At 37.4% G+C, this 25,510-nt stretch overlaps 1 protein-coding gene across 9 annotated transcripts in view; it reads right to left on the bottom strand.

Moving 5' to 3' along the window:
• BABAM2 (BRISC and BRCA1 A complex member 2) overlaps positions 1 to 25,510 on the bottom strand; it is a 451,346-nt gene that overhangs the window by 345,930 nt on the left and 79,906 nt on the right. For all 9 annotated transcript variants that reach the window (XR_004352840.1, XM_032652850.1, XM_032652849.1 and 6 more), the window contains one exon: positions 19,556 to 19,650. Coding sequence is in view for 8 of the 9 variants with exons in the window: in XM_032652850.1 (XP_032508741.1) it covers positions 19,556 to 19,650 (95 nt within the window). In the remaining variant the exon portion in view is untranslated. The remainder of the gene's footprint in view (positions 1 to 19,555; positions 19,651 to 25,510) is intronic.

Here is a 25,510-nt window from a genome sequence, read left to right as displayed (position 1 = left end):
GGCAGGTGGACTCCCAACCACTGCACCACCAGGGAAGCCCTATACTTTCTATTCTTTACCTATGCAAACTCTACTCCAAGAAAACTGGTTTGCATAAACAAAACAAAAAGACAACCTACAGACTGGGAGAAAATATTTGCAAACGATGTGACTGAAAAGGTATTAATCTCCGAAATATACAAACAGCTCATAGAGCTTCATATCAAAAAAACAACAACAACCACCCAATCAAAAAATGGGTAGAAGACCTAAATAGACATTTCTCCAAAGAAGACAAACAGATTGCCAACAGGAAGATGAAAAGATGCTCAATATCACCAATTATTAGAGAAATGCAAATCAAAACTACAATGTGGTATCACCTCACACCAGTCAAAATGGCCACCATTTTAAAAGTCTACAAATAATAAATGCTGGAGAGGGTATGGAGAAAAAGGAACCCTCCTACACTGTTGGTGGGAATGTAAATTGGTACAGCCATGATAGAGAACAGTATGGAGGTTTCTTAAAAAACTAAAAATAGAGTTACCATATGATCCTGCAATCCCACTCCTGAGCATATAATCAGAGAAAACTCTAATTTGAAAAGATACATGCACCCCAATATTCATTGCAGCACTATTTACAATAGCCAAGAAATGGAAGCAACCTAAGAGTCCATCAACAGATAAATGACTAAAGAAGATGTGGTACATACATACAATGGAATACTACTCAGCTATAAAAAAGAACAAAATAATGCCATTTGCAGCAACATGGATGCGCCTAGAAATTATCATACTAAGTAAGTCAGGCAGAGAAAGAAAATATATGATACCACTTATATGTGGAAGCTAAAAAAGTGATAGAAATGAACTTATTTACAAAACAGAAATAGACTCACAGACAGAAAACAAACGTATGGTAACCAAAAAGGATAGCGCTGTGGGGGAGATAAATTAGGAGTTTGGGATTAACATACACACACTACTATATATAAAGCAGATAAATGACAAGGACCTACTGTATAGCATAGGGAACTATACTGAATATCATACACACACACACACACACACACACACACACACACACACACACACACACATCTGAATCATTTTGATGTACATCTGAAACTAACACAACACTGTAAATTAACTATACTTCAATTAAAAAGAAAAAGAAAAGAAAACCTGTTTTCTCAATGCTCCCAACATGCCATACTTGGTTTGTGATAATTCGGTGTAGCTTTGTCTTCCTGACTACAGTGCCGTTACCTCTGTCATTTTCTAAATCCTACCGCTGCTTAAAGACCCAGCTAAAACCCTTCCTCCCTCATAAAGCCTCAGGTGACCATAAAGGCGCAATAATCAACACTTCATCAGAACTCCTGTACCATTAATGTGGTACTTAGCATATTCATTCATTTAGAAACAAAACAAAACAAACCTTAGTAGTGTGTACTTACTAAATGCCTATACCACAAGTAATTATTAGGGAAATTAAAGATGAGTAAGATATGGTCTCTGGCCACCATCACCCTGATACCAAAACCAGACAAAGATGTCACAAAGAAAGAAAACTACAGGCCAATATCACTGATGAACATAGATGCAAAAATCCTCAACCAAATACAAGCAAACAGAATCCGATAGCACATTAAAAGGATCATACACCACGATTAAGTGGGGTTTATCCCAGGAATGCAAGGATTCTTCAATATATGCAAATCAATCAATGTCATAAACCATATTAACAAATTGAAGGAGAAAAAACATATGATTATCTCAACAGATGCAGAAAGAGCTTTCAACAAAATTCAATACCGATTTATGATAAAAACCCTCCAGAAAGTAGGCATAGAGGGAACTTTCCGCAACATAATAAAGGTCATACGTGCCAAACCCACAACCAACATCGTTCTCAATGGTGAAAAACTGAAATCATTTCCTCTAAGATCAGGATAAAGACAAGGTTGTCCACTCCCACCACCATTATGCAACATAGTTTTGGAAGTTTTAGCCACAGCATTTAGAGAAGAAACAGAAATAAAAGGAAACCAAATTGGAAAAGAAGAAGTACAGCTGTCACTGTTTGCAGATGACATGATACTATACATAGAGAATCCTAAAGATGCTACCAGAAAACTACTAGAACTAATCAATGCTTTTGGTAAAGTAGCAGGATACAAAATTAATGCACAGAAATCTCTTGCATTCCTACACACTAATGATGAAAAATCCAAAAGAGAAATTAAGGAAACACTCCCACTTACCATTGCAACAAAAAAATAAAATATCTAGGAATAAACCTACCAAGGAGACAAAAGACCTGTAGGCATAAAACTATAAGACACTGATGAAAGAAATTAAACATGATACAAACAGATGGAGAGATATACCATGTTCTTGGATTGGAAGAATCAACATTGTGAAAATGACTATACTACCCAAAGCAAACTACAGATTCATTGCAATCCCTATCAAACTATCAATGGCATTTTTCACAGTACTAGAACAAAAAATTCTACAATTTGTATGGAAACACAAAAGACCCCAAACAGCCAAAGCAATCTTGAAAAAGAAAAACAGAGCTGGAGGAATCAGGCTCCCAGACTTCAGACCATACTAAAAAGCTACAGTAATCAAGACAGTATGGTACTGGCACAAAACAGAAATATAGATCAATAGAACAGGATAGAAAGCCCAGAGATAAACCCATACACATAGGGTCACCTTATATTTGATAAAGGAGGCAAGAATATATAATGGAGAAAAGACAGCCTCTTCAATAAGTGGTGATGGGAAAACTGGACAGCTACATGTAAAAGAATGAAATTAGAACACTCCCTAACACCACACACAAAAATAAACTCAAAATGGATTAAAGACCGAAATGTAAGGCCAGACACTATCAAACTCTTAGAGGAAAACATAGGCAAAACACTCTATGGCATAAATCACAGCAAAATCATTTTTGACCCATCTCCTAGAGAAATGGAAATAAAAACAAAAGTAAACAAATGGGACCTAATGAAACCTAAAAGCTTTTGCACAGCAAAGGAAACCATAAACAAGATGAAAAGACAACCCTCAGAATGGGAGAAAATATTTGCAAACGAAGCAACTGACAAAGGATTAATCTCCAAAATATACAAGCAGCTCATGCAGCTCAATATCAAAAAAACAAACAACCCAATCCAAAAATGGGCAGAAGACCTAAATAAACATTTCTCCAAAAATGATATACAGATTGCCAACAAACACATGAAAGGATGCTCAACATCACTAATCATTAGAGAAATGCAACTCAAAACTGCAATGAGGTATCACCTCACACCAGTCAGAATGGCCATCATAAAAAAATCTACACATAATAAATGCTGGAGAGGGTGTGGAGAAAAGGGAACCCTCTTACACCGTTGGTGGGAATGTAAATTGGTACAGCCACTATGGAGAACAGTATGGAGGTCCCTTAAAAAACTAAAAATAGAACTACCATACGACCCAGCAATCCCACTACTGGGCGTATATCCTGTGAAAACGATAATTGAAAAAGAGTCATGTACCACAATGTTCATTGCAGCTCTATTTACAATAGCCAGGACATGAAAGCAACCTAAGTGTCCATCGACAGATGAATGGATAAAGAAGATGTGGCACATAGATACAATGGAATATTACTCAGCCGTAAAAAGAAACGAAATTCAGTTATTTGTAGTGAGGTGGATGGACCTAGAGTCTGTCATACAGAGTGAAGTACAGAGTGAAGTAAGTCAGAAAGATAAAAACAAATACCATATGCTAACATATATATATGGAATCTAAAGAAGAAAAAAAAAGGTTCTGAAGAACCTAGGGGCAGGACAGGAATAAAGACGCAGACGTAGAGAATGGACTTGAGGACACGGGGAGGGGGAAGGGTAAGCTGGGACGAAGTGAGAGAGTGGCATGGACATATATACACTACCAAATGTAAAATAGATAGCTAGTGGGAAGCAGCCGCATAGCACAGGGAGATCAGCTCAGTGCTCTGTGACCACCTAGAGGGGTGGGATAGGGAGGGTGGGAGGGAGAGGCAAGAGGGAGGAGATATGGAGATATATGTATATGTATAGCTGATTCACTTTGTTATAAAGCAGAAACTAACACACCATTGTCAAGCTGCTATACTCCAATAAAGATGTTAAGCACCTCTGCCTGCAAGGTGCTCTCGGAATGGCAGAGGAGACAAAAATATAAACAAACAACTACTGGACAAAATAGTGTTGCTACAGAGGTATATATAATGTGTTATGACAACACACAATATTGTAGCAATATGCTACAATATTTCTCTATTTTTATTTAAGTTCTGTTTCTCCAATTAAATCAAAGTCCTCTTGAAAGGTAGAGTTCTTTATCTCTACTCAATGCTGTATACATGTTAGCCAAAAACAACTTGGATGTTGTTTCACTAAAACCTTAATTTCACCTCTATTTTCTTAAGAGAAGCATGGGTAGAATCCCTGTTTACAGAAATTAGACTTACAATGATGAATTAATATATATTTTTAAGCAAGTTACTGTAATATTAAGTAATATTATAATCACCAACTATTAGGTATTAAGAATTCACAAATTATTTCCATTTCACTTAAGTGAAGCTCATTTTTTTTCAATGAAAAACAAACTTGAAAGTAAAAAAAAAGGACGGGTTTGAGATACACTTTTTATGTTCCTGGGGAGGCACTAACCATCAGGGACAGGGCAAAAGAATAGAAGCCAATTTTAAAAGATTCTTCAGACGAATTCATCATGTCAAAGGAAAAATGCTTACAATAATATGTAAGGTAAAAAAATATATATTGAAAACTGTAAAGGACATGTATGCATGTGACAAAGACATAGAAAAATACTGAGAGTAAATCCACTAAAATGTTAATAATACTCATCTCTAAACTGTGGGATTAAGGATTTGTTTTTCTTGGTACTTATTTGTATTTTATATGTTGTTAATAATAAAAATACACTGTTATAATTTAAAAATCTAACTCTTTGAGAAGAGTGCTGGAGAGGAATAAAGGTGATAAAGAGAGGATGACAGAGATGACCAACCAAAGACAATGAATAATCTTCAAAACTGATCATCAAATAACTCCTCTGAATAAGCAGTTTCTGAACTGAAATGCTTCACACACAATTCAGTACCTCATTTTCCCAGAAGCATTTTTACAAATTCAATTGAGTAAATCAAAACTGGCAATATATGCTAAATGTTATATTTGTCATTGGATTTCAAAAAATAACTTGGTTTGCCTTTTTTTCATTTGTCTTATAAGAGTGAACATTTTTGGGGGGGTATTTATTTTTGTTTAACATCTTTATTGGAGTATAATTGCTTGACAGTGGTGTGTTAGTTTCTGCTTTATAACAAAGTGAATCAGCTATACATATACATATATCCCCATATCTCCTCCCTCTTGCGTCTCCCTCCCACCCTCCCTATCCCACCCCTCTAGGTGGTCACAAAGCACCGAGCTGATCTCCCTGTGCTATGGGGCTGCCTCCCACTAGCTATCTATTTTACATTTGGTAGTATATATAAGTCCATGCCACTCTCTCACTTCGTCCCAGCTTACCCTTCCCCCTCCCCGTGTCCTCAAGTCCATTCTCTATGTCTGTGTCTTTATTCCTGTCCTGCCCCTAGGTTCTTCAGGACCTTTTTTTTTAATATTCTATATATATGTGTTAGCATACGGTATTTGTTTTTCTCTTTCTGACTTACTTCAAGAGTGAACATTTTAAATGTACCTTGTTTGTACTTACAAGATGTTCTGTTTTCCTACAACTGTGCTTTTAAAAGCCTTGTTTGTAACACATGGCTTCAAAATTATATGTGTGTATGCCTATGTGTGTACATTAATACTCATCTTAATCCACAGTTGGTTATGGTAGCAACACCCTTGAAAAAATAGATGAACTCATAAATCATCATTCCTAGACCAGGGGCCTTCCACTGTCTCCCCTAAGGAGGTATATTTTACAAAGAATAACAGTATCAGCATATTTCCTACCTCATAAAATGTTTCCATGGCTGATAAGGAAAAATAGATAATGGTGGAAATACAGAGTTTTTAACTCATCAGCACATAAACCAAGTTTGCATCGAAATTTCTCATAATTTTCTCATATTCACTTGGACCATACATTGAAGCATCCTTTGAATCCAAGCTGCCATCAGATCAAGAGAACCAGAGATGCCATCTCTAAACAACGTTTACCCTTATTTCTTTCCACCTTAGGAAAATCTACTGGAACTTAAAATCTAGGTTTTCATAAGAAAGGAAGAAGTACACTGTTTTTTGGCATTTTCATAATTTTTATTGATGTTATTGAAATTTTATTAACATTAAGTATTTTTATTATTAATAATGATTTTTCTTAATTCTGTATTCTTGCCAACATAGGAAGTGGTATTTATGGTCCACTAAGGTTTTGTACTTTTGCTTTGTTTGTTTTGTTTTGTTTTTTAATTGGAGTATAGTTGCTTTACAATATTGTGTTAGTTTATACTGTACAGCAAAGTGGATCAGCTATAGGTATACATATATCCCCTCTTTTTTTTGGGTTTCCTTCTCATTTAGGTCACCACAGAGCACTGAGTAGAGTTCCCTGTGCTATGCAGTAGGTTCTCATTAGTTATCTATTTTATACATAGTATCAATAGTGTATCTATGTCAGTAAAGGGCAAAACTATATGTAGGACAACTGACTTATGCTTCCAGATAGGATGCAGTGGCTTTGTATAAACCAGCAGTCTCAGTAAGAACAACCAGAAAGCCAGATTGTTGAAGGTATTCGACGTCTGCTGAAGCAATGGGAACTGGAGGGGCTGAGAATTCAGAAAGGAGAGAGCATCAGGGAGAGGTATCCCTGGGACATTTGCAAATTCTGGGCACAGGAAGGAGGCTGAGAAACCAGGCTTTGCACAGCACAAAGTTGCTGTTGGACTCAGAAAAAACCATCAGAACAGAGTCTTGAGAGACCTCAAAAAACATGCAGCGAGTTCCCCTCAAGACATCTGATAAATTCTGGGGCAGCCCAAGGGCAAGAAGCTAAAAATTAAGCAACCACTTCTGAAAAGCACAGCAGAGTTACCAGCAGGCTTAACAAGACAAAATTTAGAATATGAGATCTCTCAGGGCAAAGATCCATGCTGTGCGGGTGTTCAAATAATTTGATAAATAACATAGTGTCTATTTTAAAATATTTTTTTGGCCAAAGCACTTAAAAGGGTCTAAGAACAGTGGCCACTCCAGACTCTTGGTTTAAAACCCTGAAGAGCTCTACTTCAGAAACAGTAGTAAAGCAGAGGTAGACCCACCCTCACCAAAGCCATAAACCAGCCTCAACCCAGCAGAGTCCCTGTCTGGATTAAGGTCATCGGTCCACATGCATCTGCCTATGAGAGGGGACAATGAACTTTCTCTCTAGAAGAAAAGAGCACCACCTGGAGCCTCTATTGTTTTTGAACTGGAATGTCTGACATCCACTCAAAACAACTAGAAACACCAAATACAGAAGCATATCACTGATAAAGAAAAAAAGCAGGCAAAACAAATAGACCCAAGAATATTCCAGATATTGGAATTGGTTCATAAGGACTTGAAAATAAATACAATTAGTATGTACAAGAAAATGGAGAAAACTATAGATGAAAAGATAAATTCACTAAAGAACTTTTAGCAAAGAACCAAATGGAATTGTAGAATTGAAGGATCTATTACCTAAAATTAAGAGCTCATTAGATGGATTTAATAGCAAATTAGACACAGCAGAAAAAATAAACTGGAAGGTAAGTTTGGTGTTACATAGTTGTGCTAGTTATTCCCTTATTGCCTCTCATCTTCCAAATCTACTCTTCTTTGTCCCGCTTATGAAACTGGAACTGGGCCCCGTAAACATGTTTCCTCTGTCAGCTGGTGCAATGTTTAGCTTGTCAACAGAAAGTGATGGAGGGATGGTGCAAGGCATGACAGAAAGGGAGCTTCTTACCCTGGCTCTAGTGCACTTTTCAGAGCTGCACCTATGGACAGCTGCCAGAGGCACGCAGGAGACCCAGCAGTGCTCACCCTCCAGCCCGTTTGACTGGCACCTAGCCCATTTCTACTTGCCAGCCTTGGCCTACCAGCACCCCCACGTAAGGGTCTCCATCATCCAGGGGGCTGTAGCCACACCCTCTCCAACAAGGAGGTCAGAGTCTCAGCCTTGGGGGGCCGCAGGGAGCCATGAGAAAAGGGTCTTCCCAGTTTGTTCCTTTTGAGGTATTCTTCCTCTACCCTCCTCAAATTACTGATACGGTTTCTGTCTCCTGACTGAACGCTGACTGACAAAATGGTCAAGTTTCATTTTCAGTGTACCCTGTTTGTACTTTCAAGATGTTCTGTTTTTCTACAACTGTATTTTTAAAGACTTATTTATAACACATACCATCAAAATTATGTGTGTGTGCATATGTGCGTATATTAACAGTCCTCTCCTTAACCCTCTACACAACGCGAGCCAGTGAGCCCGCCCTTCAGTATACGCCCATCAGAAATGCACACATATGTCCACTGAGACATGCAGAATATTCATAACAGCACTATTCACAACGGCAAAAAAATGTAAATAATCCAAACGCTGATCAACACTAGAATGGAGAGATGCACCGTGGTACGCTCACACAGTGAAACGCTACGAGCAATGAGCGTGCAACAACAACTACCACACGGGTAAAGCTCCCAAATGAATGTTGAGTGAAAGGAGTCAGGCACAAGTACACGCTGTTTGATTCCATTTGCAGGAAGATGAAAAAGAGGCAAATTAATAACGGTGAGAAAGTCAGCACAGCGTTTACTCTTGGGCAAGGTGGTCACGGCGATGGGAGAGGGCATGAGTGGGGCTTCTGGAAGCTGGATATGTTCTGTTTCTTGATCTGGGTGCCGATTACATAATGTTTTCACTTTCTGGAAATTTGCCATGCTAGGTAGTTACGATTTGTACATTCTTCTGTAGGCATGTTATTCTTCAATAAGTTACATAAAATGTGTATTAGTTATGAACAACCAAATAATACGTTTCTAAGTCCTTGACACTTACTATCCATGGATCTGATAAACTGCTCTTCCTACATGTCCCCCCAGCACCCTGTGCACATATCTCTATTTCCTGCTTATACCACCCGAGGCTGCAATTCTGTTCACTTATTTGTCTTGAGCATTATGTCCAGCTGGAGGGTGAAGGATGAGTCTTTTACAGGCCTCAATTGAGGCATTAAACAGATATTTGAAAAATGCAGAACGTTCTATCTTATAATATGTTAATGGCAATGGACGTGTCGAGGAGCAGGGGCACCACACATCTGGATGGCATTTTTGAATGGTGGGCCATGCAGTCTATCTCAGCTTAGTGCGTCCTTCACATATATTTCAAATATCTTTTATGTACACAGGATACGGACACTATTTTCCATGGACACATTCAAAAGATGTCTTTCTTCAGGTAGCACAGAGACGAGCAGGGAAGGAGAAGCAACAAGGTGTGAGCACACTACTCTTTCTACGCTTACATTCCATGAGCAGAACAGAGTCAGTGAAATAATTACACAACCAGTGGGTAGTACCTGCAGTAGCGTTAGGTTCCCTACCCTGAAGGTGCTTGTCGCAAACACAAAATCGTTGTCACCTTCTTCAAACTAGGAAGTCAGATATCAGTGGTTTCTAACCATGCTATAATTGCAACATGTTCTTCTTATTTAAATATATGATCCACCCTTCCCCCTTTATGCAATTTTATTTTAAATTAAAGTGAATTATCACTATTACTTTGGGGGGGAAAGAATTTCACAATACCCTCTAAGTCAGCTGAACACAACACACGGTGTTGCAAAAGCGAGGCTGAAAAATCACAGCTTCAGAGTTTCTGTTAACTGATTTTTATCCTACAAATTTCTCAAAAATTGAATCTCTTTCTTCTAGTTTGAAATTTTTATTTAAAACATTTTCTAGTCTTGGAAACCAACAAGTCCCTTAAGGATGCAGAACCTTAAAGGCAAACTGTTCATCTAACAGATACACACTGCACACCTCTATGCACCAGGTACCCTTCTAGACACTAGGATACAGCAGTGAAGAAAACAAATTCCATTCTCTCAAGAAGCTTCCAATCCAGTGAATAAACAAAGGTGATCATGTATCCCAGTTTGCCTGGGACTGTCCCATCTTAGCAGTGAACATATTAAATCCCAGAAAATCCCTCACTCCGGGACAAACAGGGCAGTTGGTAACCTTAGCAGAAATAGATACCTAATAAATAAGCATCCCCAAATTTATCAAATGGTGATAAAGTGCAGTGAAGAAAATAAAGCAGGATAATGATGAGAAAGTAACGGGGAGAGCGTTACTACTATTTTGTGTAGGGATGTCAGGGCAGGCCTCTCATATAACGACGTTTGAAGATAGGAGGAGAGCAAGCCATTCAGATAACTGGAAGAAGAAAGTTCCAGGCAGAAGGGAATGAAACTGGTAAATAGCAAATAAAAAGTTTCTAAGGAGGTCCTCAGACTTTTGGAGGAATAGCAAGGAGGCCTGCGTGGCTGGAAAAGAGTGAGAACGGAATAGAATGGAAGGAGAAGCAATTACAACCGCTAGAGCAGGCCCATCACTTACAGCTCAGCACACGTTCCAACTTCTTTCTGATCATTTTAATCCTGCAGTTCCAACCCGTGGTAATTTTCCCTTTTTCATTTTAATGGAGCCTCTGTCTTAATTTAGTGATCATCCTCTCTTCTCATATTATATATGTGAAAACGCTATGTAATTATCCCACAGCACTTCTTGGTATCAAGTATTCCAGCACTGAAGTATATATACCACCTATGGCCATTTGTTTTCATGTATCTATGTCTCCCTAAAATTTAGCCTCCTTGAGGTCAAATTCCATATAACACAGTGTTGGACACACAGTGTGTAATCAATAAATACCCACAGATAGGATTTTCCTCAATTTGTCTTTTGTTGATTTTTATGCTTTTTCATTAGTAAAGGAGGGCATCAATAAGTCAGCCTCTTAGTTATAATATGACAGATGAAACAGTATGGCAAACACATAAGACAGAACAGAGTGAAAGCAAAGCCACTGACAAATTAACTTATATGGCAGGGACAGCTCTTTAATCAGCATATGCTTCGGACTTGAGGCTCAAAGCAAATCTACAAACAGCAAAAAGCTCTGCAAATAACCTCTCCGACCAAGAATCGACTCTTCTTAAGTGTCCCTGAAAAATACTTCTAAGCACAGATTAACTGGATGATTATCACGTTACTGTTGTATTAAAAACTTTCCACCACCAGCCCCAAACCAAATTAACATATCCCTCTGCCATGTACTATGTTGTATTCACATGATTTTCTCATATTGTCTATTAAATAAAGTTGTGTGCTAACCCTGCTAACCAGAGAACACATCTAGAGTATAGTTCAGGCTTTTTTTTTTTAATTGAAGTACAGTGATTTACAAGTTGTGTTAATTTCTGCTGTATAGTGAAGTGACTCGGTTATACATATATAATAAATTCTTTTCAATATTCTTTTTCATTATGATTTATCACAAGATATTGAGTACAGTTCCTTCTGTTATACAGTAGGATGTTGTTTTTCCATCCTATATATAACAGTTTGCATCTGCTAATCCCAAACTCCTAATTCTTCCCTTCCCCCCATACCCTCCTTGGCAACCACAAGTCTGTTCTCTATGTCTATGAGTCTGTTTCTGTTTCATAGATATGTTCATTTGTGTCATAGTTTAGATTCCACATATAAGTGATATCATATTGTATTTGCCTTTCTCTTTCTAACTTACTTTACTTAGTATGATAATCTCTAGGTCCATCCATGTTGCTGCAAATGGCATTATTTCATTCTTTTTAATGCCTGAGTAATAGTCCTATATATATATTCCACATCTTCTTTATCCATTCATCTGTTGACTGATATTTAGGTTGTTTCCATGTCTTGGTTATTGTAAATAGCGCTGCTATGAACGTAGAGGTACATGCATCTTTCAAATTATAGTTTTGTCTGGATATATGCCCAGGAATGGGATAGCTGGTTCATATGGCCGTAGAGTTCAGGCTTTACCTCCATTGCTTAGGCCTTAGGTCCTAACTTTCAATTAATATTACCTTACATGGTTTGGTGAATAAATTATTAGCATATATAATGTAGAGCAAGGAGGCAAATTTTTAAGAAATCTACTACAATTTACGAATGTTTATCTTAAAAGAAGCTCCCAGACATACTGTAAGCTAATTGCAATGCTGCTTCCATCTCTATCTTATGAAATGCTTTGAGTTTAAGAAATCAAAGGAAAAGCAATATCGGTATTTTATGACCACATCTCAATATCAAAATATGTAATCACCCAGCTTGCACAACAAACTGATTTACATCAAAAAAGTAGAAAAAGATGAAGAACGTAAATCTGTAAAGAGATTTCTGCTCAATAGAAAGAAAAACTTTATGTTTAAAGTTAGAGCTGTAAGGTTGCTGGATACAAGATCGATATACAAAAATCGATTGTTTCTGTATAGTATCAATGTGAAAATGAAATTAAAAACAAGTTTATTTACAAAAAGAATAAAGTTCTTAGGAATAAATTTAACAAAACAAGTGTAAAACCTGTACTCTGAAAAGTACAAAAATTATTAAAAGATATTAACAAAAGACTTAAAAATGTTAAGGCATTTCATGTTCCTGGATTAGAAGACAATGTTGTTAAAATAGAAATAATCTCTAGCTGGATATACAGATTAAATGCAATCTCTTCCAAAATCCCAGTTGGATTCCTTGCAGAAATTGACAAGCTTATCCTAAAATTAATATGGAGGGCTTCCCTGGTGGCGTAGTGGTTGAGAGTCCGCCTGCCGACGCAGGGGACACGGGTTCATGCCCCGGTCCGGGAGGATCCCACATGCCGCGGAGTGGCTGGGCCGTGAGACATGGCCGCTGAGCCTGCACGTCCGGAGCCTGTGATCCGCAACGGGAGAGGCCACAATAGTGAGAGGCCCGCGTACCACAAAAAAAAAAAAAAAAAATTCATATGGAAATGAGAGCAACCCACTAGTCAAAGCAATCTTGGAAAAGAAGAACAAAATTCAAAAACTCATACTTCCCAATTTCAAAACTTATTACAAAGTCACAGAAAGCAAGACAGTGTGGTACAGGTATACAAATTAGGAGTTCAGAAACAAACCCACACATTTATAATCAATTGACATTCAGAATGCCAAGAATGCCAAAACAATTCAATAAGGAAAAAATAGTCTTTCCAATAAACTGTGCTTGGGGCATCTGGATCTCCACTTGTAAAATAATACAGCAAGGCCCCTACCTCACATAAGAGCAAAAATTATTAAACTTGGACTAGGCAATGCTTTCTTAGATATGAAACCAGAAGCACAAACAACAAAAGAAAAAAGACAAGTTGGACTTCCTAAAAATTAAAAATTTTTGCCCTTCAAACAGTACTATCTAGAAAGTGAAAAAATAATCCATCGAATGGGAGAAAGTTTTGTAAGTCATATATCTTGATAAAGAACTTGTACCCAGAATATATAAAGAACACTTATACCTCAACAATAAAAAGACAAATGACCCAATTTAAAAATGGGCAAAGGATTTGAATAGACATTTCTACAAAGAAGATAAATAAATGGCCAATTAACACAGAAAAAGATGCAAAACATCAAAAAACCACAATGAGATAACCACTTTACACCCACTAGGATGGGTCTAATCATAAAGATAGATAACAATAAGTGTTAGTGAGAATGTGAAGAAACTGGAACACTTATACACCACTGATGGGGATGTAAAATGGTACAGACACTTTGGAAAACAGTCAGGGAGTTCCTCAAAAAGTTAAACATAGTGTTACCATTTGACCCTGTAATTCCACTCCTATATATCCAAAAGGACTAAAAATATGTCCACACAACAGCAGTATTTATAATAGCCAAAATGTGTAAACAACCCAAATGTTCATCAACTGACAAAAGTACAAATAAAATGTGGTACATGTATACAATAGAATATTACTTGGCAATAAAAAATGATGTAGTGATACATGTTACATTGAAAACAGTATGCTAAGTGAAAGAAGTCAGTCACAAGTACCATATATTATATGATTCCATTTACATGAAATATCCAGAATAGGCAAATCCACAGACAGAAATATACATTAGTTATTGCTGACAGTGAACACAGGTGGGGGTGGGGAGGATAGGGAAGTGACTGCTAATGGGTTTGGAATTTCTTTTAGGGGTGATGACAATGTTCTAAATTTGACTGTGGTGATAGTTGCACAGCTAAAAACCACTGAAATTAATCAAGACAGTACGGTACTGGCACAAAAACAGAAATATAGATCAATGGAACAGGATAGAAAGCCCAGAGATAAACCCATACACATATGGTCACCTTATATTTGATAAAGGAGGCAAGAATATACAATGGAGAAAAGACAGCCTCTTCAACAAGTGGTGCTGGGAAAACTGGACAGCTACATGTAAAAGAATGAAATTAGAACACTCCCTAACACCACACACAAAAATAAACACAAAATGGATTAAAGACCGAAATGTAACACCAGACACTATTAAACTCTTAGAGGAAAACACAGGCAGAACACTCTATGACATAAATCACAGCAAGATCCTTTATGACCCATCTCCTAGAGAAATGGAAATAAAAACAAAAATAAACAAATGGGACCTAATGAAACTTAAAAGCTTTTGCACAGCAAAGGAAACCATAAACAAGATGAAAAGACAACCCTCAGAATGGGAGAAAATATTTGCAAACGAAGCAACTGACAAAGGATTAATCTCCAAAATATACAAGCAGCTCATGCAGCTCAATATCAAAAAAACAAACAACCCAATCCAAAAACGGGCAGAGGACCTAAATAGACATTTCTCCAAAAAAGATATACAGATTGCTAACAAACACATGAAAAGATGCTTAACATCACTAATCATTAGAGAAATGCAAATCAAAACGATAACAAGGTATCACCTCACACCAGTCAGAATGGCCATCATCAAAAAATCTACAAACAATAAATGCTGGAGAGGGTGTGGAGAAAAGGGAACCCTCTTGCACTGTTGGTGGGAATGAATATTGATACAGCCACTATGGAGAACAGTATGGAGGTCCCTTAAAAAAACTAAAATTAGAACTACCATATGACCCAGCAATCCCTACTGGGCGTATACCCTGAGAAAACCATAATTCAAAAAGAGTCATGTGCCACAATGTCCACTGCAGCTCTATTTACAATAGCCAGGACATGGAAGCAACCTAAGTGTTCATCGACAGATGAATGGATAAAGAAGATGTGGCACACACATACAGTGCAATATTACTCAGCCATAAAAAGAAATGAACTTGAGTTATTTGTAGTGAGGTGGATGGACCTAAAGTCTGTCATACAGAGTGAAGTAAGTCAGAAACAGAAAAACAAATACCATATGCTAACACATATATATGGAATCTTAAAAAAAAAAAATGGTTCTGAAGAACCTAGGGGCAGGACAGGAATAAAGACGCAGATGTAGAGAATGGACTTGAGGACCCAGGGAGTGGGAAGCGTAAGCTGGGACGAAGTGAGAGAGTGGCATGGACATATATATACTACCAAATGTAAAACAGATAGCTAGTGGGGATCAGCGCATAGCACAGGGAGATCAGCTCAGTGTTTTGTGTCCAACTAGCGGGGTGGGATAGGGAGGGTGGGAGGGAGATGCAAGAGGGAGGAGATAGGGGGATATATGTATGTGTATAGCTGATTCACTTTGTTATAAAGCAGAAACTAACACACCATTGTAAAGCAATTATACTCCAATAAAGATGTTTAAAAAAAACCCACTGAATTATACACTTTAAATAGGTGAATTGTATGGCATATAAATTATGTCTCAATAAAGAAGTTATTTTAAAAAAATCACAGCTATTCCCAAAATGGAAAATGATACCTCACTGGAAATAATGTCAAGCAAAGGCAAATGGCCTTCTATTGGAGATATTACTGTAAGAGATGGATTCAATTAGTGGTTCCCAATAGCAGTTCACAGACTAACACATAAAAATCACCCAGGGAACTTAATGACTCTGTGGCTCCCTAAAGCATCTATCTAATTCAGTATGTCCAGTGAGGTTCAAAAATTTGTATTTTTAACAGGCTTCCTAAATTATTCTAGCATATAGCCAGAAGTGGGACCAACTATGCCATTAAGATCCTAACAATAATTTTATGATTCCCTGATATCTATGAGATACCTATCTCTAGATCTGGTATCTATCTAGTACTTTCCATTCAGCTGAGAATCTCAAAGTCCATAATGAAATTCACCTTCCTGAATGAAAAGTCTGTGTTTAGAAAAAAGTGGCTTCATCAGATGGATTAGGGCACCTCATATATTTTTATTAACCTTATGTGTATCCTTTAAGCTACTTCAAACCGTTTTTTGCAAAGATACAGGGCACCCTCCAGAGCTGTGTAGACCTCACCCAGCTAGTGCAGGGTGTATCCTGGTTGCTTATCTAGACTTGTCCGGCTGACTGGTCCATGAAGAAGCACTGGGTAACCTGCCTGAGGCCTTAGATAAACTATAGCTAAAGAGAGGTGTTCCCCTAGATTTGTAATCTTTCTTTTAGATATAGTGCTTTATTTTTTTGGCTGTTCTTTTTCAGCTAATTTCTCAAAGACATTTATGATAACTTCACTCAAAACTAAACAACAGGGGACTTCCCTGGTAGGGCAGTGGTTAAGACTCCACGCTCCCAATGCAGGGGGCCCAGGTTCAATCCCCGGTCAGGGAACTAGATCCCACATGCATGCCGCAAAGAAGAGTTCGCATGGTACAGCTAGGGAGCCTGTGTGCCGCAACTAAGGGGTTGGTGAGCCACAACTAAGAAGCCCATGAGCCGCAACTGGGGAGCCCACCTGCCGCAACTAAGACCCGGAGCAATCAAATAAATAAATAAATAAAATATACACCATTAAATAAATAAATAAATAATAAAAAGGTTACACTTCTAAAAAAAAAAAAAAAACTAAACATCAGAAGAGTGAAGTTATAATATCAACTCCAACACAACAATATGGTCGATTTCCCAGATGAATGGATAAAGAAGATGTGACACATATATACAATGGAATATTACTCTACCATAAAAAGAAACGAAATTGAGTTATTTGTAATGAGGTGGATGGACCTAGAGACTGTCATACAGAGTGAAGTAAGTCAGAAAGAGAAAAACAAATACCATATGCTAACACATATATATGGAATCTTAAAAAAAAAAAAAAAAGGTTCTGAAGAACCTAGGGGCAGGACAGGTATAAAGACGCAGACATAGAGAATGGACTTGAGGACACAGGGAGGGGGAAGGGTAAGCTGGGACGAAGTGAGAGAGTGGCATGGACATATATACACTACCAAATGTAAAATAGATAGCTAGTGGGAAGCAGCCCCATAGCACAGGGAGATCACCTCGGTGCTTTGTGTCCACCTAGAGGGGTGGGATAGGGAGGGTGGGAAGGAGACGCAAGAGGGAGGAGATATGGGGATATATGTATACATATAGCTGATTCATTTTGTCATACAGCAGAAACTAACACACCATTGTAAAGCAATTATACTCCAATAGAGATGTTAAAAAAATAAAATTAAATAAATCTAGGTCGATTTCCTGAATATTAAAACAGAAAAGTGGAATAAGATAAAACTTAAGGTCCTTTCTAACTTTTAAAGTCTATACTCTCACCAAAATAAATAGATAGATAGACAGATAGATAGAAAGATAACATCTATACTCACAATCCTTGCCAATATTGAAGATGTGCTTTGTAAATTTTACAGGCAATTCGTAAAAGAGAAATTGTAAACATATATTTCCTATCCTTCCCATCATAGTGTTCCCTCTTGCATCATCCTAGCTCAAAGCCCCTTCCCCCGCACAGATTTTTACAACAGTCCTCAATCTCTCTTAATCCATTGTACTGACCACACTGCTGTTAGATAATTCTCCAAGTATCATTTCCTTCAGTGGCTCTTAACCTAGCATTCAATGCATTCCACAATCTTATCCCAAGTTATCTTTCTAACCTTTTCTAGCCCTTCCTTATATTAACTTACCCTTCAGCAAACCTGTCAAGTACCTTCCTCTACAATATATTATACATATCATTTGCTTATGCCATGCCCCTTACTTGAAATACTCTCTGCCACACTCCCCACTCTTGTTCCATTCTTCAAGTATTATTATAAGTTTCACCTCCGCAACAAAGCCTTTTCTGACAAGCTCTTAGCCTGTAATATATCTTGGGCATTTAGCATACGCTACCTTCCACTGGGCGGATTTAATACAGGACAGATCTGTAGGGGCACGTCCGCCTTATTTTCTCCAGGTAAGGCCTTCAGCTTCAATATGGGGTGAATTTGTAACACAAAGCATCTAAAGGGACCATACTTAAACTACAATTTTTTTAAAAAATCAACTAAAGTAACAGTTTATGTGTAATTATTAGATATTTTGCAACAAACCCATCCTACTCTTGCCAACTGTATTTTTACAGCTGTGTTCCAAAATTTAAGATAATTCTTTAGGTTTGGGTTAGTACTTCCTGTTTAATACTTCCCTTTTAAAAAAGGGAGGGGGACAAGATTTCAAAGCAAGTCCTCAAACTTTTAATTACAAAACTTTAATGAGACAAAAAAAAATTTCCAAAAAACAAAACTTAGAACATAGTTTTTGAACAATAATGGAACCTCTTATGGTATAGGCATCATAGCAAAATCAAACTTGAGAAGGGAAAGAGAGAGACATTTTGTCTGGTCAGACCTTTTAAACAAAATGGCACATGCTTTTTCTCCACTAGCCATGAAAAAAACACTTTTTATACAAACCACATGTGATCTGACAAGTACTACCATCCTTTTCTCTGCTTTAAATCCAGAAACATTTTACTTCAACTACAAAGTTTCTGGTCTTGCTTAATAAAGAACACTTAATCTGGTCTTTACCCTTCTGATAATAATACTGAGAAAATGCAGATGTAAGTCCAAATTTGCCACTTTCACTTCTATACAAAAAAAGGCCTCCTGAAGAGCCAAGAAACACTCCCCTAACAAGCCCCGTGATGAAGTGTTAGTAAACATTAGAAAATCGATTGCAGGCATGAAATATTAAGTTAAAACAAAGAAAATGTTTCCAACATGTCTCCTTCAGCTGAAGTAAATATATTTTAACCAGTATGCTAGAGGTTTTCATTAATTCAAAATAGTCTGAAAATAAAACTGCAATGAAAAAAAACTCTTATTTTAACTATTTTGGCACATAACGAGTTACACTTATTTCACAGGACAGAGAAAAAAGGGGTGGAAAAAAATCCATGTGTTCAGCAAATGTATCTGTTAAAGAATTGTCAAAAGCTAACTTTATTCTCCTTTCAGCAAACAGAGATCATCCAAACAGGCCTGCAGTACTCACATGCAGAGCAGAGGGGTCTGGCAGGAACTCAGCATCTTCTCCAAAGATGAAGTCGGGAGGCAGCTCTGGGTACTGGGCATTGAAAATGATATCCCCTGAAATAAAAGAAAATGTCAGGCTCTTCTTATTTCCTTGCAAATGTGTGAATGATCTGGGGAGTGCATCAGAAAAACTTCTAAAAGAAGTTTATATTAGCTTAACAAAAATACTGAAAAGCACTTTCAGAAACAAAAGAACTGATACCTTCTTTTAAATTAACATTCACAGCATGCAATCAGAAAATGTTACCTCCTAATACACTATAAATACCCATGTAGAAAAGTAGAAGCAACGACATCCAGAATACATGCAGATTTTGTTAATAGGAAACATTACTGTCCAATCACTGCCCGCTAATTAATAAGCCTTTATCAAGGACTGATTTTCTAAAGATAAAGTCCTTGCCTTGAAGAAATTAAACACACAAACCTTTGGTATAATGGAAAGAACATTTGGCTTGGAGTCCAAAAAGTCAGATTTAAAACCACAGGATCTCCTAATTATTTATTAGTTCAAGTCATCTTGGGCAAGTTTTAACTTCTTTGGAGTTCAGTTTCCTCATCAGTAAAAAGGGGATATAATAGTTCTGACATCACGGATTTGTTGTGAGGGTAAAAAGAGATAGCATGTCTAGCTAGGTGTCTGGCATACGGTAAGCACTCAACAAGTCATACAGGAGTACTACTATTGTTAGTAATAGTGTTATGACTATTGAAAGTATTATATTGAAGCATAAGATAAATTACAAAAGCTCCTTGACAAATTTGTACTATAAGTTCTTCTACCTCTCTGTTCCTCTCCTTTCTCCTTCTTTAGCTTCCTTTTCTTCCCCTCTGCTCACCCCAAGAATCAGCCCTCATCATTCCACTAACAGCAACGAGCAGATTAGTATACCCACAATCTAACACACACCCTGGATTGTAGTGTATAAGAGTGTGTATACTTGTATACATGCACACAACCTCTGTACCCATACACACACGTAGTGTTGGATCAGTCCAGTCATTTTTACTGCTCAAACAATAATATCTTCATAGTGAGATCTAAATTCAAACATTCAGAATTCAGTTTTCATTTGAGCCTTTCTAACCCTGTGTACTGTGTATTTCAACTTCAAACTCAACAAGTCTAAAAACATGCTCATGACTACCCCTTTTCTCACTCCTTTCTTCCCCTAACTGACTTCCCCATTTCTAGGGATGGCACTGCTACTCCTTAATCACCCATGCTGAAACTTTAATGTCATCTTTGAACTGACCCACACCCTTTATACTCTTAGAAAACAAGTCATCTCAATTTTTTCCCCAAAATGTTTCTCATATGCATATTTCCTGCTGCTAACAGCTCAACCCAGGCTCAGATGACTTAGTCCATACAGTTATGCATCCAAAGAACAAAAATTTGAACTCTCCTCTAGGCACTATGCTGGGCATGAAAGATCAAACAAAAAACTCTGTTTTTAAGGACTCAACAGACTAGAAGAATTATTACCATACCCGCTTAAATGGTCTCCCAATACATCCAGCCCATACTACATACTATCATAAAGTAAATCTTAAAGTACTGCTTTGCCCCAAAACATCCTAGCTCAAAAACTTTCAATGGTTCTCTAATGTCAAATGGAGTAACAGCAAACTTCTCAAACTGGCATTTAAGGCCTCCAAAATACAATGTTCCTCATTCATCCACCCTTCTCTCTATCTACAAGCCGATGCCAATATTCTATTCCAATCAACATGATCCACTCGCTAACCTCCAAACTATGACACCTAGTTGAAATGCTCTTTCCCCTTTCTCAGTTCTTACTCATCCTGTATGAGCCCTCTTAATTACCTTCTCTTGCATGAAGCCTTCCCTAATAAATCCAGTACACACTGATCATTGTTACTTCTGAAATTCAACAATACTGATTGGTTATGCCATTCAGTGAGTATTTAACTGTAGACTTATATTGGTTTTGTAGCTCCATTAATTTTAAAAATCCATAATAAACACATGGTACATGTGAGGCGCTATGATACATACCATGTCAATACAAAGACGGTTATCCTCAAGGAGCTTACATTTAGTGAGGGGGACAGAACATATACACTGCAGCACAAATACACAGCAGTACAAAGTAAGTACATATACTTGATCTTCCTAAATATCTTGTAAGCATTCAGAGAATAAATATGCTCTTATTCTTATTTCATGTCTTCTCCAACAGGGCAAAGTACAATAGATACAGAATATATTCAAGAAATGCTCAATATATGAAAGAAGTTCTGTTCTCTGAATTGGTAAAGAATAGGGCTTCCCTGGTGGTGCGGTGGTTAAGAATCTGCTTGCCAATGCAGCGAACACGGGTTCAAGCCCTGGTCCAGGAAGATCCCACATGCTGCAGAGCAACTAAGCCTGTACGCCATAACTACTGAGCCTGCATTCTAGAGCCCGCGAGCCACAACTACTGAGCCTGTGTGCCACAACTACTGAAGCCCATGAGCCTACAGCCCATGTTCCATGACAAGAGAAGCCACCGCAATGAGAAGCCTGCGCACCGCCATGAAGAGTAGCCCCTGTTCACCACAAATAGAGAAAACCCGCGCGCAGCAACGAACACCCAACGCAGCCAAAAATAAATAAATAAATTTATTTTTTAAAAAAAGAATAAAGTATGGAAGAGTTACTTCCACCACTTTCTGTAGGGAATAAATCTAAACAAGAAAATATACTCTTCAGAGGTTGGGTGTGGAATTAAATGATCAAAAGTAGTACAATCACTACCTCTCCTTCACCCTACCGCAATCATTATCCCTGGTTTTTAACTATATCTATTACAAATTATAAACCTCCTTCAAGTGTTCTAACTATAAAGCATTACCCCAAGCCAAGACTAAGAGGCAAAGGCAATATAGATGTACTGATTACTCATTCTTACTCAACTATACCCATAAGTTAATAGAACAGAGGCATTAAAGTTTTGGAAAAAGCCAAGCTAGAATCTATTGTGCCTTGATGTTCAAAAAATAAATAGCATGCTAAATTCCAATAGAAGAAATTTTATTACTTTTGTTACTACAGGAGGACACAAAGCTGGATTTTCAAGTTCTCAAAGGAGCACTGTCAGTAATACGTATTTCCAAACCACTAAACATTAGAAATCTGATCCCAGGATATCTACTCTTGCCAATTCTATTCAACATTGTACTGGAGGTTCTAGCCAGGGCAATTAGGCAAGAAAAAGAAATGAATGGCATCTAGATTGGAAAGAAAAACTAAACTTATCTCTATCCACAGATGACATGATCTTGCATATAGAAAACCCTAAAGAATTCACACACACACACACACAGACACACACACACACAAAACTATAAGAACTAATAAACAAGTTTCACAAGGTTGCAAGATACAAGATAGATGTATAAAATCAACTGCTTTTCTATACACTACTAACAAACAATCCAAACATAAAGTTAAGAATATAATTCCATTTACAACATCAAAAAGAATGAAATACTTAGGAATAAACTTAACGAAAGAAGTGTTAAGACTTGTACTCTAAAAACTACAAAACATTGTTGAAAGACTTTAAAGAAAGCCTACATATATGGAAGATGAACAACTCATGCTCATGGATCAGGAGACTTAATATTGTTAAGATGGCAATAGTACCTAAATTAATCTACAGATTTCATGCAATCCTGCTGGCTTTTTTTTTTTTTTTGCAGAAATTGACAAACCACTCCTAAAAGTCATATGGAAATGCAAGGGATCCACCATGGCCAAAAAGCAATCCTGAAAAAGAGCAAAGTTGAAAGACTCACACTTCCCAATTTCGAAATTTATTACAAAGCCACAGTAATCAAGACAGTGTGGTAACGACATAAGGACAGACATACAGATCAATGGAACAGAATTCAGACTCTGGAAATAAACTTTCATATTTATAGTCAACTGATTTTTGCCAAGGGTGCCAAGACAATTCAGTGGGGCAAAAAGAGTTTTACATCATTTGACACCCATAAGGATGACTATTAAAGAAAAAAGAGAGAGAGAATATAACAAGTGTTGGCGAGGTTGTGGAGAAACTGGAACCCCTGTGCACCACTGGTGGGTATGTAAAATGATGCAGCTGCTATGGAAAACAATATGGCAGTACCTCAAACATTTAAAAATACAATTACCATATGATCCAGCAATTCTACTCTGGGTATATATTCAAAAGAAGTGAAATCAGTGTTAGTGTCTCAAAGAAATATTTTTATACTCAGGTTCACAGCAACATTATTCACGATAGACTAATGAAAACAACACAAGTGTCCATCGACAGATGAATGGATAAACAAAATGCAGTGTACAAATACAATGGAATGTTAATCAGCTTTAAAAAAGGACATTCTGGGACTTCCCTGGCAGACCAGTGGTTAAGACTTCGCCTTCCAATGCAAGGGGTGCAGGTTAAATTCCTGGTCAGGGAGCTAAGATCCCACATGCCTTGCGGCCAAAAAACCAAAACACAAAACAGAAGCAATATTGTAACAAATTCAATAAAGACTTTAAAAATGGTCCACACACACACACACGCGTGCACACACACACACAAAGACATTTTGACACATGGTATAATATGGATGAACCTTGAGGACGTTATGGAAAGTGAAATAAGCCAGTCATAAAAAACACAAATACTGTACAAGTTCACTTATATGAGGTACCCAGAGTAGTCAAATTCATAGAGGCAGAAAGGAGAATGGTGGTTAGCAGGAGCTGGGAGAAGGGGAGAATGGGAAGTTGCTGTTTAAAGGGTATAGAGTTTCAGTTTTGTAAGATGAAAAGAGTTATGGAGATTGCACAACAACGTGAATGTACTTAACACTACTGAGATGTTTGTTATATATATTTTATACAATTTTTTTAAAAATTTTAAATAAAAGAGTCTGTTATAGACTGAATGTTTGTGCCCCTTTAAAATTCATATGTTGAAACCTAATCCCCAGTATGACAGTACTTGTAGGTGGGCCTTTGTGGGTGATTAAGTCATAAGGGCAGAGCCTTCATGAATGGGATTAGTGCCCTTATAAAAGAGACCCAAGAGAAGGCCCCTCCCGCTTCTGCCATGTGAGGTTATAACAAAAAGACAGACTGTTTATGAACCAGGAAGAAGACCCTCACCACTGACTCTGCCAGCACCTTCATCTCAGACTTCCCAGCCTCCAGAACTGTGAGAAGTAAACATCTGTTGTTTAAGCCACCCAGTGTGTGGTAATCTGTTATAGCAGCCTGAACAGACTAAGACAGAGTCTTTTCAATAAATGGTGTTGGTAGAACTGGATAGCCACGTGCAAAAGAATGAACTTGAGTCCCAACTCATACCATATACAAAAATTAACTCAAAATGGATCTAAGACCTAAGTGTATGAGCAGAAACTATAAAAATCTTCAAAGAAAACATATGAGTAAATCTTCATAACTAGGCAATGTTTTCTTAGATGATAAATCAAAAGTACAAGCAACAAAAGTAGGTTAACTGGACTTCATAAAAATTTTAAACTTTTGTCCTTCAAAGAACAATATCTAGAAAGTGAAAAGACAACCCACAGAATGGGAAAAAGTTTGGATTTGGGATTTGGCAAATCACATATCTGATAAAGGACTCGTACCCAGAATATAAAGAACCCTTTTACTTCAACAATAAAAGGCAAACAACCCAATTTAAAAATGAGCAAAGGATTTGAATAGACATTTCTCCAAAGAAGATACAGAAATGGTCAATAATCGTATGAAAAGATGCTCAACATCATTTGTCATTAAGGAAATGAAAATCAAAACCACAAAAAGATACCACTTCAGACCCACTATGATGGCTACAATCAAAAAGACAAATAATGACAAGTGTTGGTGAGACTGTGGAGAAACTGGAACCCTCATACA

Source organism: Phocoena sinus, chromosome 13 (genome assembly GCF_008692025.1).
Source record: "Phocoena sinus isolate mPhoSin1 chromosome 13, mPhoSin1.pri, whole genome shotgun sequence".
NCBI classification, from domain to species: domain Eukaryota; kingdom Metazoa; phylum Chordata; class Mammalia; order Artiodactyla; family Phocoenidae; genus Phocoena; species Phocoena sinus.
The sequence above is the reverse complement of the archived record's forward strand: the minus strand, read 5'-3'. Positions and strand labels throughout refer to the sequence as shown.